Source organism: Gallinula chloropus, assembly GCF_964237585.1.
Source record: "Gallinula chloropus genome assembly, chromosome: 5".
NCBI lineage: Eukaryota > Metazoa > Chordata > Aves > Gruiformes > Rallidae > Gallinula > Gallinula chloropus.
This window is the reverse complement of record NC_140090.1, coordinates 68,036,253-68,051,493: the sequence shown is the minus strand read 5'-3', so window position 1 is coordinate 68,051,493 and position 15,241 is coordinate 68,036,253. Positions and strand designations below refer to the sequence as shown.

The 15,241-nt window shown below is 57.8% G+C and overlaps 1 protein-coding gene and 1 long non-coding RNA gene across 2 annotated transcripts; both read right to left on the bottom strand.

Annotated features, from left to right (window-relative positions):
• Positions 1-9,080: 9,080 nt before the first annotated feature.
• On the bottom strand, positions 9,081-12,056 carry LOC311192215 (E3 ubiquitin-protein ligase TRIM8-like; the record flags this gene model as incomplete). The annotated part of the gene is made up of 3 exons (XM_084264639.1): positions 9,081-10,772; positions 11,411-11,526; positions 12,049-12,056. 3 exons carry the CDS (start codon positions 12,054-12,056, stop codon positions 10,165-10,167), a joined length of 732 nt encoding a protein of 243 aa, XP_084120765.1. The 3' UTR covers positions 9,081-10,164.
• Positions 12,057-12,060: 4 nt separating this feature from the next.
• On the bottom strand, positions 12,061-13,615 carry LOC311192928. Its single transcript, XR_014617361.1, has 3 exons — positions 13,547-13,615; positions 12,429-12,662; positions 12,061-12,080 (listed from the first exon to the last, which is right to left on the bottom strand). It is a non-coding gene; the product is annotated as an uncharacterized lncRNA (long non-coding RNA).
• Positions 13,616-15,241: the final 1,626 nt, after the last annotated feature.

Genomic DNA, 15,241 nt, shown 5'->3' with positions numbered 1-15,241 from the left:
GGCCGCCTGTGCGTTACAGCCCGGCAGATTAAATCGTCTGGGGCTGATTCCGGGTTGTTGTCCTCGTCCCCCCATACTTTAGGATGTACAGTAGCAGTTCAGGGGTTGATCTTGGGGTAGTTAACTGTCTTCAATGTGGCTGGGGGCAGAGGGACAGCTGGGGCAGCAACTGCTTTAGCAATCCAGCTTTAATCTGCCTGCGTCCGTGAGTCAGCACCCTCCGAGTGCATCTGTCTCCAGCGCCGAGGCAGGACACGCATGCTGGAGAGGCACAGCCTTGCCTCAAAAACCAGACGGCTGGGGGTGGAAAACAGCAGGCTCAAGCGAGCTGTTAAGCAATCGCTAGTGACACAGCTCCAGTTTTGCATGGGTTGAGTAAGGAGTCATAAAGTGAGGAGAGATGTTCATTTTAACATAGCTCATTCGGGAGCTCTGGGAATCTGAGCACAGCCTGTTCCTGGGTCAGCCCAAGGAAGAGAAAAGCGTCCCAGCATCGCCTTGTCCCTGCAGTTGATGCATTTGCCTGATGGAAGCACTGTAAAGAACTGCAGCCCTTTCCTGTAGGCACAGTTTGTGCTGGCTGAGCGGGAGAGCTTTGTGACCGGTACTCCCGAGCTTCGGATCTGCTCACACTGTGTACCAGATGCAGAGTGAAGTGATTGGGAGCCCTCTGGTCCAGGCAGGACAGAGTGATGTCCCCAGGGTGCTGAGCCCCTGCTCTTGCAAGGGAGTTGAGTTAGTGCTTCCCCACTCCCTACATTTTCAGCTGTGGCAAACTTGCCCTGTGGCACCCCACCGGTGCCACGGTTCTGGACCCAGAAAGCATCCAGAAGGGTAATTCGGTTTTTTTAGGCTCACATTGGTTAAACCTGGAAACACCCATAAAATAAATAAATACAGCAGTTCTCCTGTGGCTCCGCTTTGGAAGGACCAACTGCCTTGCTGAACTCAGGATCCAGAGGTGTTTGCTGGCTCATTCAGTACGTTTGTATGCAGCTATGTGTGTTGTTTGCATGCGACTGTACCAGCCAGAACTTCCCTCATAATCCAGGAGATTAATTTGGTTTACCTGCACCAGGTAGTGAGAGAGGAAGGCAGTGACAGAACTGTGCTGGGAGGGTGGAGGGGCAGGGTTAAAATGACCTGACTTAAGTAAATCACCTGGCAGGGGTGGCTGGAAATGCTCTTTGTCTGGAAAACATCTCTGTGCATCGACCTGAGGGAGATGTGAAAGGATTTGAGGTTCTGCTCACTGCTGTACCTTATCCAAAAGCATTTGTGCTCCCTATACCCTCTGCAGGGCTCTCCTCCCTTGGCAGCACCTGGCTAAATAGCACCTGTACAGCTGCCTGCCCCACCTAACCCCCCAAAACAACACCTGTGCTGCTTGGCCAAACCTCTACCCCTCTCCCCAGCCCTTTGCCTCCTGTTTGGTCCATGGTAACTGTATGCAAAGCTTTGTCCTGCCAACTCTTTGCCCTCCTTTAGGTGAGACTTGGGGGGGGAGGGTGCAAACACCCTCATTGGTATGGGTGGAGCTCTGCCACACGTCACATCAGTTCATAGATTTTTAAGGCCAGAAGGGACCGTTGTGTTCCTCTCTCCTGACCTCCCTCATAACACAGCCCATTAAACGCCACCCCGTCGGCGCGGTGACTTGCGGTTGGGTTAGAGCATCGCTGGTGGGAAGGCACCCAGCTTGATTGGAAGGCTGGGAGTGACAGGCAGACCCACCCCAGGCCCCGGGAAGTTTGTCTCAGGGGTTATAATTCCCCTCCCACGGGGCAGTTCCTTGTGCCTCCCTTTCACATCATTACACCCGGGTTTACCTTTGGGATGGATGAGAGACGCCTCTCCTGCCCCCCGAGTGTTCTCTGGAGGGGAGGCATGGCGGAGAAGTGAAATTCTCCAAGGACATACCAGGACACGTGGGTCCAAGCCCCTGCCCCGACCGCAAGCGCCAGCCGTGGGGACTCGTGTTCCCCCCACTGCAGCTCCATCAGGGAATGGCTCTCCTGGCCCTCAGAGGACACTCACCAAAGTCTCACACAACCTTCTCCCCTTCCCCCCCCTCCCCCAGTACTGCTTCTTGCACCCTGATGACTTTTTGCTGCTGAAAACGTAACTGCTCACCCAACTTCTCTCTGTCCCGGGGTTCTGGGGTGTCAGCAGCCCCCTCAAACTGCCCCCGCCCCACTGGCTCGCTCCCCGCAAAAGCAGAAGGTGGCGGCTGTTGTATCCCAGGCCAGAGGCGCCCGCAGAAGCTCCCTCTGTTGTGTTCCCTTTGGAATGTCACCCAAAAAGGGGTGTTTGCAGTTCCGCGCCGTGTTGTCACTCCGTGTATGGTTTAGATGTCTTTGTCAATGGGAAAAAAAAAAAAAGGAAATAAATTAAAATTTAGTAGAAAGACAACTCGTGTTTGGGGCTGATCCTTCCTCTCCGGCGGGCTCGTTTTTCCAGCGGTCAGCCGAGGACTGAGCCGTCCCACGGAGCTGCCACTCAGTCTGCGCAGCTGCTCTTCCACCGCTCCCCCCATCTCCCCAGCAGAGACCGTCGCTGGTACTAGAAGGGGTCAAAACCGTTGGAAGAAGCCTTTTCCCTTTGGATATCTTCACTTGTCCAAAGCTCTTGGAAAAGCCAGCCAGCGAGATGGGGAAACTTCTTGTTTCGAAAAATCCTTTGGTAGGTTAATAACAGGCGTGTCGTGGGCACGGTCCCACCGGCCTGGCAGGGAAAGGGAAGAGGAAAAGCAGAGAATTACCTGAGTTTGGTTCAGTGAGGTGGGGTTTGGAGGGGGAAGCAAGTTCTGGGGTGGTTTCTTTCCAACTAGGTTGTCTCCTTACCATTCCTGCAACACGAGGACGAGCCAAAAAGCAGGAGACCGTTAGTGCTCTTCACAGCATCAGCGCCCTGCAAGGCCAGGGTGCCTGGGAGGCTGTCAGAGCCGCTGGAAAAAACCATCCTAGATGCTCACACTTAATTTCTTTTCTCTATTTTTTTAAGGCAGGCTTTGTACCCAGCCCTGGTGTTTTTTCAGCGAAGTAGGAAACACTTTTTCATCTTGTTTGCCTAATGGATTGGATGCGAAAAATACTCCTCTGGCAAGCGAACACCCCCAGAGTTGTTTGAGTTGTCAGGACGTTATGTATTGGCCCCCGCGGCCCCCGGCCCCTGCAGCCGCCGCGCTTCCTCCCTCCTGTTGCTGTTTACGGTGGGAGACGCCGTAATTTATGGCGAGGCTGCGTGTGACCTTGCGTGCGTCTGCGCGAGCGAGCCCGGCGCCCTTCGCCGCACAGCCCCGCTTTACATGCACACGATGAATTTACTGCTCCCGAAAGGACAAGGACCGGCGTGGCTGGGATGTGGGGAGGGGAGAGAAAGGAAAACAACAATAATAATAATAACCCCCAGCCTGGAGGAGGAATAAACACTGGGATTTTTGTTCCTCTCTGACCAGCGTTTCCCTGCTCTTCACAGCCATGTGCCCCCCAGCCTGGCTGCTTTCATCAGGGCAGAGACATCGTCCGCGGAGCTGGGGGTTTCAGCCTTCGCCTTTGAGCCACGTGGGCATCCCCCTGCTCTGCCAGAGCAGGACCTATGGCTGTGGTCGTGCCCTCACCGTGTCGCCCACCCAGCTGGGTACCCACCCAGCTGCTGCACCAAAGCTTTTTTTTTTTTTTTAAATTTTCTTGTATTTTGTTTTGTTTAAGTGGAAACAAGCTCTGCCCGCGGCCTCGTGATTGGCTCCTGGCTGAATTGCAGCTCCGGGCTCAGTTGGCTGAATTTGGGTTTGTTGGATTTTTTATTGCAATCTGTTCACTTATTTCGCTTCCCGGGGCTGACTGGAAGCAAAACTCCTGTAAAGCTGGAGTGGGGCTGTGCCCGGGCTGGGGAATGCCATGAAAGGCTTGCTGGGAATGGCATGGGGTGGTGGGGGGGGATGTGTGCCCCCTCCACTTTACCCATTCAGCTGGCTGACTAATACCTGTATCCTTTTTTAACGGGAAAAACAGGAAAAAACACAAGTAAAATCCCAGTTGGAAGAGGAGGGGTTGGAAGGAGCTCCTCTGCTAGCAATGTGCCGTGATGGTGCAGCTCGGAGCTGCAGCCCCACGGGCAGCATGGCTGGGCAGCCAAACGCTACCCTGAATAAATAATACTACAAGGAAGGGATGCTGTCAGGTGAGGTAAGGCCCCAAGTCTGAGCTGAATCAGGCGCTGGCAGGAACGCCCTGCAAATAAATCATTGGGATGAGAGGTATTTTTAATGGAAGTTGACCTTGCAGCTTGGCTTTGCAACCTTTGCGTTGCGGTACTGATGGGAGCTGGAGCCCGCAAGCTCTAAGGCTTTTCTGGCTGGTGGAGAAAAGCTGCTGCAGCTTGGGGTGCCAAGGTGGACACAGCCCAGGGGAGTGGGTCCCCCCCATGCAGAGAGCATCATTTGCGGGCTGGGGACACTGTGTGGTCCCCAGCCTGCCACAGCTGGGTCAGCCAGCTGTCCTGTCCCGGCTCCATCACCCTGCCTGATGTCAGGCAGGAGGATTTGTATGTATTTTGAGTTCGTTTTTATAGCTGGCACCTGTGAGGCCAGCGCCAGGCAGGGATAACGAAGGGGCCACGCCACGGGGGCTGCTCTGTGGGAATGGGGAAACTGAGGCACAGCAGACAGTCTGCACACAGTGGTGACGCTCAGGTCTGAGACCAGGCAGGGGGCCAGGGCTGCATCTCGCAGCTACTTTTGGGGCCAGGGCTGGAGCCACAAGTCTCACAGCCCTGTGGGGGCCGGGGTGGGGGGGGGTGGATGCTGAATCGAGCACATTCAGTGTGGCACAGCTGGTGCAGGCTGCAGGCCGGGGGTGGGGGTGGGGGGGGGGGCTGCAGTTGCTCCTGACACTTTTGCCTCTGAATGTGATGATAAACTCGCTTTCCCGATTAGCGCTGATCCCTCTGCCTCCAAAACAGTTGGCCCTAATGAACATACGGCCCAACAGCTGTAAGCGGTTATACATATGCATGGATATATATATTTATCCCCCCCCCCCAGCCCATCCATATATACTGGAGATCACAGCTGTTGCTATTCTTCCTTGCAATGCAGATCAGACGCTCTCTCTCTTTGGAGTCTTACTTGACCTATTTTGCAGGCGCAAGATTTTTTGTGATGATGATTTCCCCAGTTGGTGCTTTTGATTCCGCCTGAAACATCTTGATTGAAGGCAAACAATGGCAGCTCCGGCAGCCGGCAGCGCCCCACACCCACGCGCCGCCCCGGCCCCGCCAGCCGCCACGCGCCGGGGGGTGCCGAGGGACTGGGTCCGGATGGGGCTTCCCGGGGTGGCAGCGGCTGCTGGCGGGTCAGGCTGGACCCGTCTCCTCCCAGCCTCTTCTCTGCACCCGCTGAGCACGGCTCTGCTGCCTGGCCCATCAGCTCGGCCACCTGACCCACACCTCAGGGTTTTCACTGGCCTCCCCATCCCTGCCACCTCTGGCCAGGCGCAGCCCCAAGCCCCTTCTCTCCGTCGGGACACTGCGCTGCCACCCCAAAATCTTGCAAGGCGGGTGGTGATGCCCCTTGGGGTCCCAGGGGTGCCTCAGCTCTAATGCCGGATAGGGAGAGGGTGCCAGAGCTGGCCAGCATGGCAAAACCCAGATGTCTGCTGCATCCATGGGCACGGTGATGCTCTGGGCAACCCCTGGGCAACGGAGACTGCGAAAGCCCCTTTCCTGGGAACCCCCAGCCTCCGCTTGCTGCTCAGCACAGGCCCCAAAGAAGGTCCCAGCAGGGAGAGCGGCCGTTGAGGCGCACACAAAGCCATTTCTTGTTTGGCCTGTTCGTTTGAAGTGTGTCCTTCATCTGGGTTTCTACAGCAACCGGGAAGTTCCCGGCCTGGCCTGGCTGGAGGGAGCGAAGCAGCCGGGGAGCAGAGCAGGAGGGGAAGAAGCCAAAAATAAGTTTTAAAGAACTAAGCCTGCACTTTTCACTTCCATCCTGGGCCCGGGGCTGCTGCAGCCAGGGCAGGGCTCCAGCCTTGTCCCTCCGTCTGGGGCCAAATCAGGGGGTGTAAAGCATCAGCCATAAGGGCCCAGCCATGTCATGGGCACCCCGAGGCAGCACTGCTGCATCCCCAGAGCCCCTCCATGGGCCTTGGGTTAAAAAGAGCGAATTACCTTAGAAACACACTTTAAAAAAAAAGCTCACAAAAAAACCCCCAGCAAGCCGCCAGTGATTCATCTTAGGCAGCAAGTCTCTTCATTTATTCATTACGAGATAATACCCAAATCTGGCTAATTAATATTCCTGCATATTTTCCAAGGGCTGATGAGGTATCTCAAACATCTCGCCGAGATGGGCTTTCATATTTATAAGGTTGATGTGCAAACTTAAATTGATGCCATCTAAATATACCGCTCATGTTTAAGCATGGAGCTTTGCTCCCAGGGCACCGGGGGGTTCCCCGGGCATTACACCCCAGCTTGAAGCGGGACCTGAGGTTTGGGGGTGGGAGAGATGCCCAAAAGGGCTCCCATGAGCCAGGGTGTGGTGTCTGTCTTCCCACAGGGCTGCATGATTTCTGTTTCCTTGGGGAACGGAAGTGGAGTGTGGCAAGTGCTGACCGCAGCCGTGAGGTCGGTGGCACTTCGGGGTGAGGGATGGGTGTGAGCACCCCACAGCTGGATGTGGTGACAGGTATGGGAGCAGGGCCTGCGGGTCCCTGCTGAAGCCCTTTCCCAAGGTTAAAAATAGGCCTTGGTTGCAAACGGAAAGCCTGGTTTGCATTCGTCCTCATTATGTTGATTGCTTATTTACATCTATGCAAATGGTGGAAGAGGCAGAGGCTCCTCCACCTGGGGACCCCTCAGCATCGCAGAGCCCAAACCCCCCTCCCCCCTCCCCGCCCCCCCGGTAGAGCTCTGCCAAGGGATGGGCCGTGGGTCTATTGCCCCCTCCCCAGGATCAACCCGAAAGTGAAGCATTGGCCTCTCAAGGCAGGACTCAGGGGACGAGCCGCAGCCCTGCGACCCGAGCACGGTGCCCAGAGGTGCACCGGTTATCGGCGCCGCCGCCACTCCCCTCACCCTGCTCCACCAGATGTGCGTGTCCGGCTCCAGCTGTTCCCCATCAGCCTCCCCTGAGCAGCACCGCCGGCCCAGGATCCTTTTTCCACCAGGCCCCACGTCCTTCATCAGACACCAATTTGGTCTGGCCCAGCTGCTCATTTTTCTTTCCGCTGTGTGACATGTTTTCACCCAGCTCCTAATCCGTCTCTTTCCATTCACAACTCGAGCTGTTTATGGATGGATGTGCCTCTGCTCCCCCTGCTTTTCCCACCCCCTGGACAGAGCCATCCATCAATAAAACCCTGCTGAGCACCCGCATCGGCACTTCCCCTCCTGGCAGCCCAGGACACCGTTAAACCAACAGGGCAAGGGCACGTGTTCCCCCCCACCCTCGTCTCCCCCACTAATCAGGGGGTGACCCAGGGGTGGCCATCGCCTCCCTCCCTGACACCAGCAGCATACTGGGGACACCGGGGTCCTCCTCCCAGCCAGGGGGGTCTGAGGGCTACAGCAAAGGGCACCTGTTGTTCTGGGGCTGCTCCCTCTGGTGAAGGCGCAGGGTGGGGGTTGCCTGTGGTGGGGACACATCCCAAGCCCTCGGGAGTCACTCTGCAGGGTTAGGGGCTGTGCCTGCATCCCCCCATCTATAGGCAACAGGTGCTTTAATGCCCACCCGGGGCCAGCAGCTGCTCACTCTTGCAGGAGGAGGCAGCTGTGTCAAGGAGGAAGAGGAGGGTGATGAGGAAGGACAGCTGGGACAGCAAACCTGAGGGCACTGAGCCAAGGGCCATTGCTGGGAAGCACCCTGGGGTGGGCCCTGGCCCCCGGCTGGGCATCCAAGACCCCCCCTCTGTGAGGAGGGATGTCACTCCTGTCACCCTTCAGTGTCAGACACTCTTCAGTGTCCCCCTCAGCACAGGGGCTCCCCACCAGCAGCCAGTGGGGTGTCACAGGAGGAAGCCATCATGGGATGCCCATGGCAGAGGCAGGGAGCATCCCGCTCCCTCCTGTCACTCCAGGGCACTTTGCTTGTGACCAAGCGGGAACCCCCAGCTATCCCACAGGGTGGGTGTTTCTAGAAGCACCTGGGCAGGACTGGGACAAGCTGCTGGGCTCTGCTGCCTTGCATGGGGCAGCACCCACCAGGAGGGTGGCTGGGAGTGCACGGGGCAGAGGGTGCTGGCCCCCTGCACAGCACCACCTGGAAAGGAAAGGGGGCCCCATCTGCAAGGGATGTGCTGCTGCCTCCCGCGGGGTGGAACGGGGGAGCGGGCTGTGAAGATCCCCCTCTCCCAGACCTGCTGCTCCCCTGCCTCCAGCTCACGAGAGACTCTCCCCTTCCTGTTTCCCACTGAATCGGCAGGGGGGAATCCAAAGCAGAACCAAGCCAGGGGCATTTTGCAACCAGGAAAAGCACAAAATGAAGCCAGGCCCGACCAGAGCGCTGGAAAAACCCCGATGGCGCGAAGCCGCTGCTCCGCTCTGTCAAGTCAGCCCGTTTTCCCCAGACGAAGAGCTCGCCCCTGTGCAGGGTCAGGCCAGCCCGCAGCCCCACAAGGGTCACCAAAGGCCCGGGGTGCTGCCAGCACCCACACTGCCCCATGGGGTGGGTCGAAGCCTCAAGGGCCGGGTGCTGGGGCTGCAGCGAGGCCGACAAGGTGGATGCCGGTGGAGGCAGGAAAGCTGCTGTCCCTGTCCCCATCCCACAATGGGGATTGTTCTGGAGGCCACAGGCAGGATGTGGCCCAGCCGGCTCCGTGCCTGACTCACATCCTCACCGGCTGGGAGACAGCGAAGAGCCCCGGCTCCAGCATCCCTCTCCGTGGGGCCGGGCTGTGGGACGGACGCTAGCGGAGACCCCCTTCCCCAGTGGGACCCGCTGCCACCCCATCCCCGAAACAGCCCCGCCGGGAAGCTCCCTCCCTGCCATGGCGGGTGCAGGCAGCAGGTCCCTCGGAAGGCAGGTGGGAGCCTCTGCCGGAGCCGGCGTTGCCGGGGAAGAGCTGGAGCAGAGCGAGGCGTTTGCACTAAGTGATCACATTTATTTGAATATTTTTTCTCTGTGTGTGTGTTCTAAAATCGGTTACAGAATAAATACCTGTGCCTTAGAGCAGGAAGTCCACTTTTTTTTTTATACAAAGTGCTTGTTACAGGAAGTTGCATCAGCGATACGCGGGAGGGGGGCGCGTTTGGGCCACGCTTCCCCTCCTCAAAACTAGAACAGGGTTTTTTTTTCATTTTTTTTCTTTATTTATTTATCCGGGGGGTGGGGGTGGGGGGGTGTGTTGTGTTGGGGGGGGGGATTTTTTGTTGGGTTTTTTTCTTCTTTTTTTAAAGTTTCTTTTCCCTTTTTTTTTTTTTTTCTGTTTTTGTGCATTAAATTTCCTGCCATTGTGTATTTACAAATCTCTGAAAGGAGGAGGAAAAAAACCCGCCAGTATGTTGCGTGAGGAGCGGCCTCGGAACACAAGAAAATAACCAAATCAGTCTTAAAAAAAAAGAAAAAAAAAAATAGGGGAACAAACCCCAAATCTACAAGTCTCCGGGCACACCGACTCCTGGATGAGGTTGGTTTTTTTTTCTTCTGGTTAAAAAGGGCGAGAGAGGGGTGGGGAAAGGGAAAAACTGAACTGAAGCAGAAGAAATGAACTCGGAGAAATGGAAAGAGAGAAGGTGCCATCGTCCCTTCCGAAGTTTTCCGAAGGCAGAGAGAGGAGTGAGGAAGAGCGCAACGCACAGACCCGGACGCCCAAGTGAAATCCCCATCAATTTCTTCTTGGTAATTTCTCCCTCGTCTTTTCCCAGCGAGGGGCAGCAAGGACTTTCCAAAATTAAATTAAAACAACAACAAAAAAAAGGAATTAAAAGGAAGAAAAATATTATTTTGTTTGAAAGGGATTTAAAAAAAAAAAAAAAGAAAAGAAAAAACAGAGAGAGAGAGATGAGAGAACAACCCTCCCCAAAATCCTGGAGGGGTGTGAGGTGGGGAAAACTGGGTTTGATTTCAAAGGGTGGGAGGGGAAAAAAAAGAAAAGGCAAAGCCAAACCAAACCAGACTTTTCTCTCCGAACGCGCCATGGAACGGGACTCTCCAGGGTGTGATGGTTAACTGGTGACGTAGTGTTTCGCCGACGGCTGGCCGTAGACCCTATAGAAATCCTGCCGCCCGTGCTGCTGGGATGCATCAATCCATTCCCTCACGGCAAGTCCCGGGAGCGACTGGGGGACGGCGGGGGCGGGCGGCAGCGGGTGGGAGTACTCCTGCGAGGAGACCGTCCAGGGGAAGTGCCCCGACCGCGGGTAGGGCTGGTGCCCGCTGTGGTTGGACACGGAGGAACAGTAACAGTTATCCACGGAGCAGACCAGGATCTTGCGCCCGCCGTACTGGGAGAGCACAGACTGCTGAGATGACGTGGTGTTGGGGTAGTGAGATGGGTTGAAGACGGAGCCCGAGTGCACCGGCTGCGGGCCGCTGGGAAGTCCAACTATGTGCTGCGTGGAGCTACAAGGCACCATGGCTTGTGCGGACTGCCCCTCGCCAGCCGAAGCGCCCTGGCTCATGTACTGGCTCGCCACAGTCCCAGACGATGGCTCGAGGAAGCTGCCCTCGGGGAAGGCAGTGGAGTGCTTGCGCTTCTCCGCGCCGGAGTTGCTGACGGTGCAGGGGTACATGGGGATGCTCTGCAGGAAGGGGACGGGGGTGCTCAGAGGACCTGCGGAGGGGAACAGGAGAGGGAGACCGCGTCAAGCACAGCGCCGGGGCGCCCCGGCTGCTGGCTCACACTGGCACAGGAGCCCCGAGGCACGTGCTCCAGCTCCTGCCCTGCCAGCAGCAAACTGGGCACAGGGGCGTATGGGGGTGAATTTGCGGGTTCCGCTCTGGGACCTGGCCCCAAGCAGCCCCAAGTGCTGCGTGGGCAGGCTGAGGCCCTGCACAGCTTGTGACAGCAGTCTGTATCGGGGTCAGAGCAGGAAAGCCTGGGTCACAAAGCCCGGACCCCAAGGAGAGAGGACTGGGAAGCCTCCGTGGGTCAGATCTGCTCAGGCGTGGGCTGGGGGCTGCAGGACCACACTGGCCCCCAGCTTTCCACTGATGTTTCCCTCCAAAGGCCAGCCTCCATCCTGCGTCATCCCAAAATGCAGCCATGCCACAAGCCAAGGGAAGTGTCCCGGGGAGCGCCCGGAGCTGGCTTCATGGCATCTCCACACCCTGACCCCGCTGACCACAGTGCTGTGCTCTGACACTTTTCCCCACCCTCCTGTACTGGGATCTGCAGGGCACCCAGCCATGGATGCAGGAGACAGGGAAGTCCTGTGCCCCATCCCCCAGCACCCCCCAGGCTTCACCCACCTTCCAGCAACTTCCTGAGTTGCTTCTCCTTCTTGGCGATCTCGTTCAGGAAGAGCTTGGAGTTGAGGTGGCCAATTTTGGGTGGGGGCAGGCTGCCACCTGTACAATTCTGGGTCCTGTTGGTGCCCGTGGGCAGAGGAGAGGTGGGAGGGACAATGTACGCTCAGGAGGGGGTCAGACAGATCTTACACACACACACACACACACCCCCTCCCAGGGCCAAAGGCCTTCCCTCGGGCAGCAGTGTGGAGGGCAGAGGGGAGCTGTCTGGCTCGTCCCTCCACGCTGCTGGCCCCACGCTGCCCTCAAGCCCCTGCCCTGCCTCTGCCCCAGGCGAGCTGGGCTGAGCCCAGCATCCCAACCCACCAGTCCCACCCTGGCTGGGGTCCCGGGGCCCAACTCTGCCCTGCCCCAAACACAGCGCTATGCTTCCCCTCATCCATGGGGAAGACTTGATACAATGGCCCAGGGAGAGGATTTTTCATCCTCCCAAGCAGAGAGGGAAACTGAGGCATGGAGCATGCCTCTCCCAGGCCCTGCAGCATCCCTGGACCTACTCTTCCTCCAGACAGACCCCATGCTGTTGCTCCCAGGACAGCCCCCCTTCCCCTCAGACATGCCTGCCCCATTGCACTTACCTGTCCATTAAGATTTTCACAGACTTGGTGTTCTAAAAGGGGAAGGAGAAGACCTGGTCAGTAAGGACAGTCCCTGCTCCAGTGACCACCTGCCCTTTTGGTGCCACCTGCCACAGCCCCAAGGCAGAGACAGGCTGCCCAGGGGTGCTGGGACCCCTTCCCCCCTCCTGCTGGCACAGAATGCCCCAGACCCATCTCCAGCTGTAGCATCTCTGTGAAGCTGCGACCAGACCACTGACCCTGCCCCGCTGCTCCTCACCTTCCCCCACTGCTGGCCCCTCTGGAGGCACCAGCAAGTCCCCGTTGGTGCCCCCAGCCCGCTCCACAAGCAGACCTCCCCCTGCCCCCCTCCCACCCCCAGCACAGGCAGCTCATCTCACCTTCATGAAGTTGATATCCTCAGTTTTGTCAAACATGACCTGGACCGAGCTGAGGAGCTTCTTGGCTTCCTGCATTCGCTCATTGAGATGCAGGACCTGGGCCGCGTTCTCATTGCAGAACTTGGCCTGGGCCTTGTCCAGGATCTCCATGGTCTTCCGCAAGTCCTCGTCCAAGATCTGGTGCATCTTCTCGTACTGCAGGCGCACCTCGTCCTTCAGCTGGCTCACCTTCTCCTGGGGGAGAGGAGCGGGGTCAGCCCCTCTCTCTGTGCCCTCTAACCTCCACCATGACAGTGCAGGATGCCTGGGTCCTTTCCCTGGCAGGGGTGAGTGCCACCCAAGAGCTGCACCACAGCTCCGCTCTCCTGCAATGCCCACACAGACCAACGTGTGGTCAGCTGCCATGTGGGACCCCAACGTGTCGGTAGACCCACCAGAGCTGCAGAGGTTCAGCTGATACAGTGGATCCCCTGGATCTACCTCCTGGGGTAGAGACTGCCTCCGGAAAGCTAATACCAAGCAACAACCTGCTGCACCACTAAGGCAAGTGCGCTCCCTTGAAAAAACCTGCCCATCCCAATCCTCATCCCCATTCCCATCCCAATCCTCACCCCTGTCCTTGTTCTCATCCCCACCCCAGAGTGGTGTCACGCCACGCTGCAGAGCCCTCCCCTCCATGCTCTGGCTGAGAGGCTTTAAGAACCACAAGCTGATGTTGTTTCACCCATGTCCCCACAAACACCCACTTGTATCTCTTCCACCTCCTGGGTATTTCAGATGTTTATTACAGGGTCTCACACCTCCAGACCCTCCCCTCCCACACTGGATGAAGGGGGCCCGAGGAAGGCTGTGCTGAGCTGAGGCAGCAGAGCCACCTGGCACGTAAGGACAGCCTTGGTCCTCGCCTCCCAACTCATGCCAGGACCCACGAGGCTGTAGGGCAACCCACGTTTCGTCTCCCAAAAGCACAACTGCCAGCACAGGAATGGAGACAGCAGGTCTGGGTGGCTGCTCTTCCTGTGTACCTTCCCTCCTCCTGCACCCTGGGAGCCTGTCCCCATGGCGCCATGGGGTGACAGTCCCTGACGCTGGCTGTAGCAGGGTGAAGCATCACTTACCTCCACCAGCCGCTTGTCCGACTCCAGCTTGTAGAGCTGCTCTTCGATGTCTTGCTCCCGCTCCTCCAGGCGGTCCTGCTGCTTCATCAGCATCTTCTGCAGAGACAGGAGAGAAAAGCAGCCGTCAGAGCCCAGCACGCCCTGGGAAGCTTCGGCACTGCCTGCCCCAGCTCTGACCACGCGGATTGGGAGGGACAGGGCTTCTTCCCAGTGGGATGCCATCGCCGCGCTGAAAGCCTGCGCGTGGCTGGTGGAGCTGGAAACCTCGCTATTTCAATGGCCGTGCAGGGGCCACATGTGTGGGGCTGCCTTATCAGCTGGGGAGCTTGATTTGGGTCCCCTGGATGGGGCCACCCCCCTTGCCAAGTCCTGGAGACCCTGAGGGACACGCGGAGAGGCTTGTCTCCCACTATGGCAGCACCGTTTCAAGACCCATCACCCATCGCCGGCAGGCTCGGCGAGACATTGACACCCCCTCACGCCCCTGTATGCCATGCCAAATCCTTTCTCCCTTCCCTGCCTCTGTGACAAGCCCCAGAGCCAGCGTCAGCGTAATTGGGAGGGACAGAGAGAGGAGGAACAGGGCCTCCCCCCATCACACTGCCAGCCCCCGGCCCCCACTCCTTGGGGCTGAGCCAGCAGCCTAATAACTGGGACAAAACCTTATCCCCAGTTCTCAGCACGAGCACCAAGCTCCTGCACACCTCCTCAGCCAGGATGAAGCCCACTGTCCATGAGAGAAGGGCTCTGTCTCCCGGAGCTAAGGGCAGGGCTTCCCGAAACACCCCTCCAAATCAGCTCCTGATCTGTGCCAGGAGAAACCTGGCACACTGGCAGGGCGAGGAGAAGGGCTTCGCCTGGCACGGAGACGTGGCGTTAGAGACTGTCAATGACAGGGGCGAGATGGGAAGAAACCGGCAGCGCGGGTGCGTTTGGAGGGGATTATTGCTGTTATAAACCGCCGCTCGGGGATTTATCATCAAGTAATTAATTCCTGGACGAGGCGGGAGGGGGAGGGTGGCAGAGGCGCTGCCGGGATTAATTGCATCGCAGGGAAAGGCTGTCACCTCCGACTCAATTCGGGAGCAGGAATGCGAAGCCTCCTCCCTCCTGTTGTTTTTCTTAAGGTCTCAGGCACCTCCAGCCTCGCTGCCACCGGGCTCCTACCACTAACAACACTCAGGAGCTAAAAAAACCCAGCTGCCCACTCACAGGCACGCTCCACATGCATGCCCGGTGCCCACGTGTGTGTGAACACCCACCCACACACACGTGGACAGACACACAGACAGCACACCCGCTGAAACAGGGTCTGAAGGGCAGCGACAGCGATGCAGACCCCAGGGCGGGGGGTGGGCATGGATGCAGAAGCACGGTGCTGTGAGCGTCAGAGGGCATCGCTCTTTTGAAGACCAGAGGAACAGGTGGGAGATTTGATGCATAGATTAAAAGTCTTCTGTTTTCATGGTAAAAGGGTCATCACTTGCACTGCTGCAGTGCTGGGAGGCTGCAACCTGCTCCTGGGTTAACTGCGGTGGGAACTGAGCTCTGGGGAGCAGGTGAACAGGCAGGAGCTCTGCTTGCCTGGTGAACACGCAGGAACTGCATCCCAGGTTCTGTGCCAGCAGCCAGGCCCAGCTGAGGGGCTGCTGGTGGCTTTTCTGGGGGTTCAGACGGGGTTTTGGGTCCTGCACC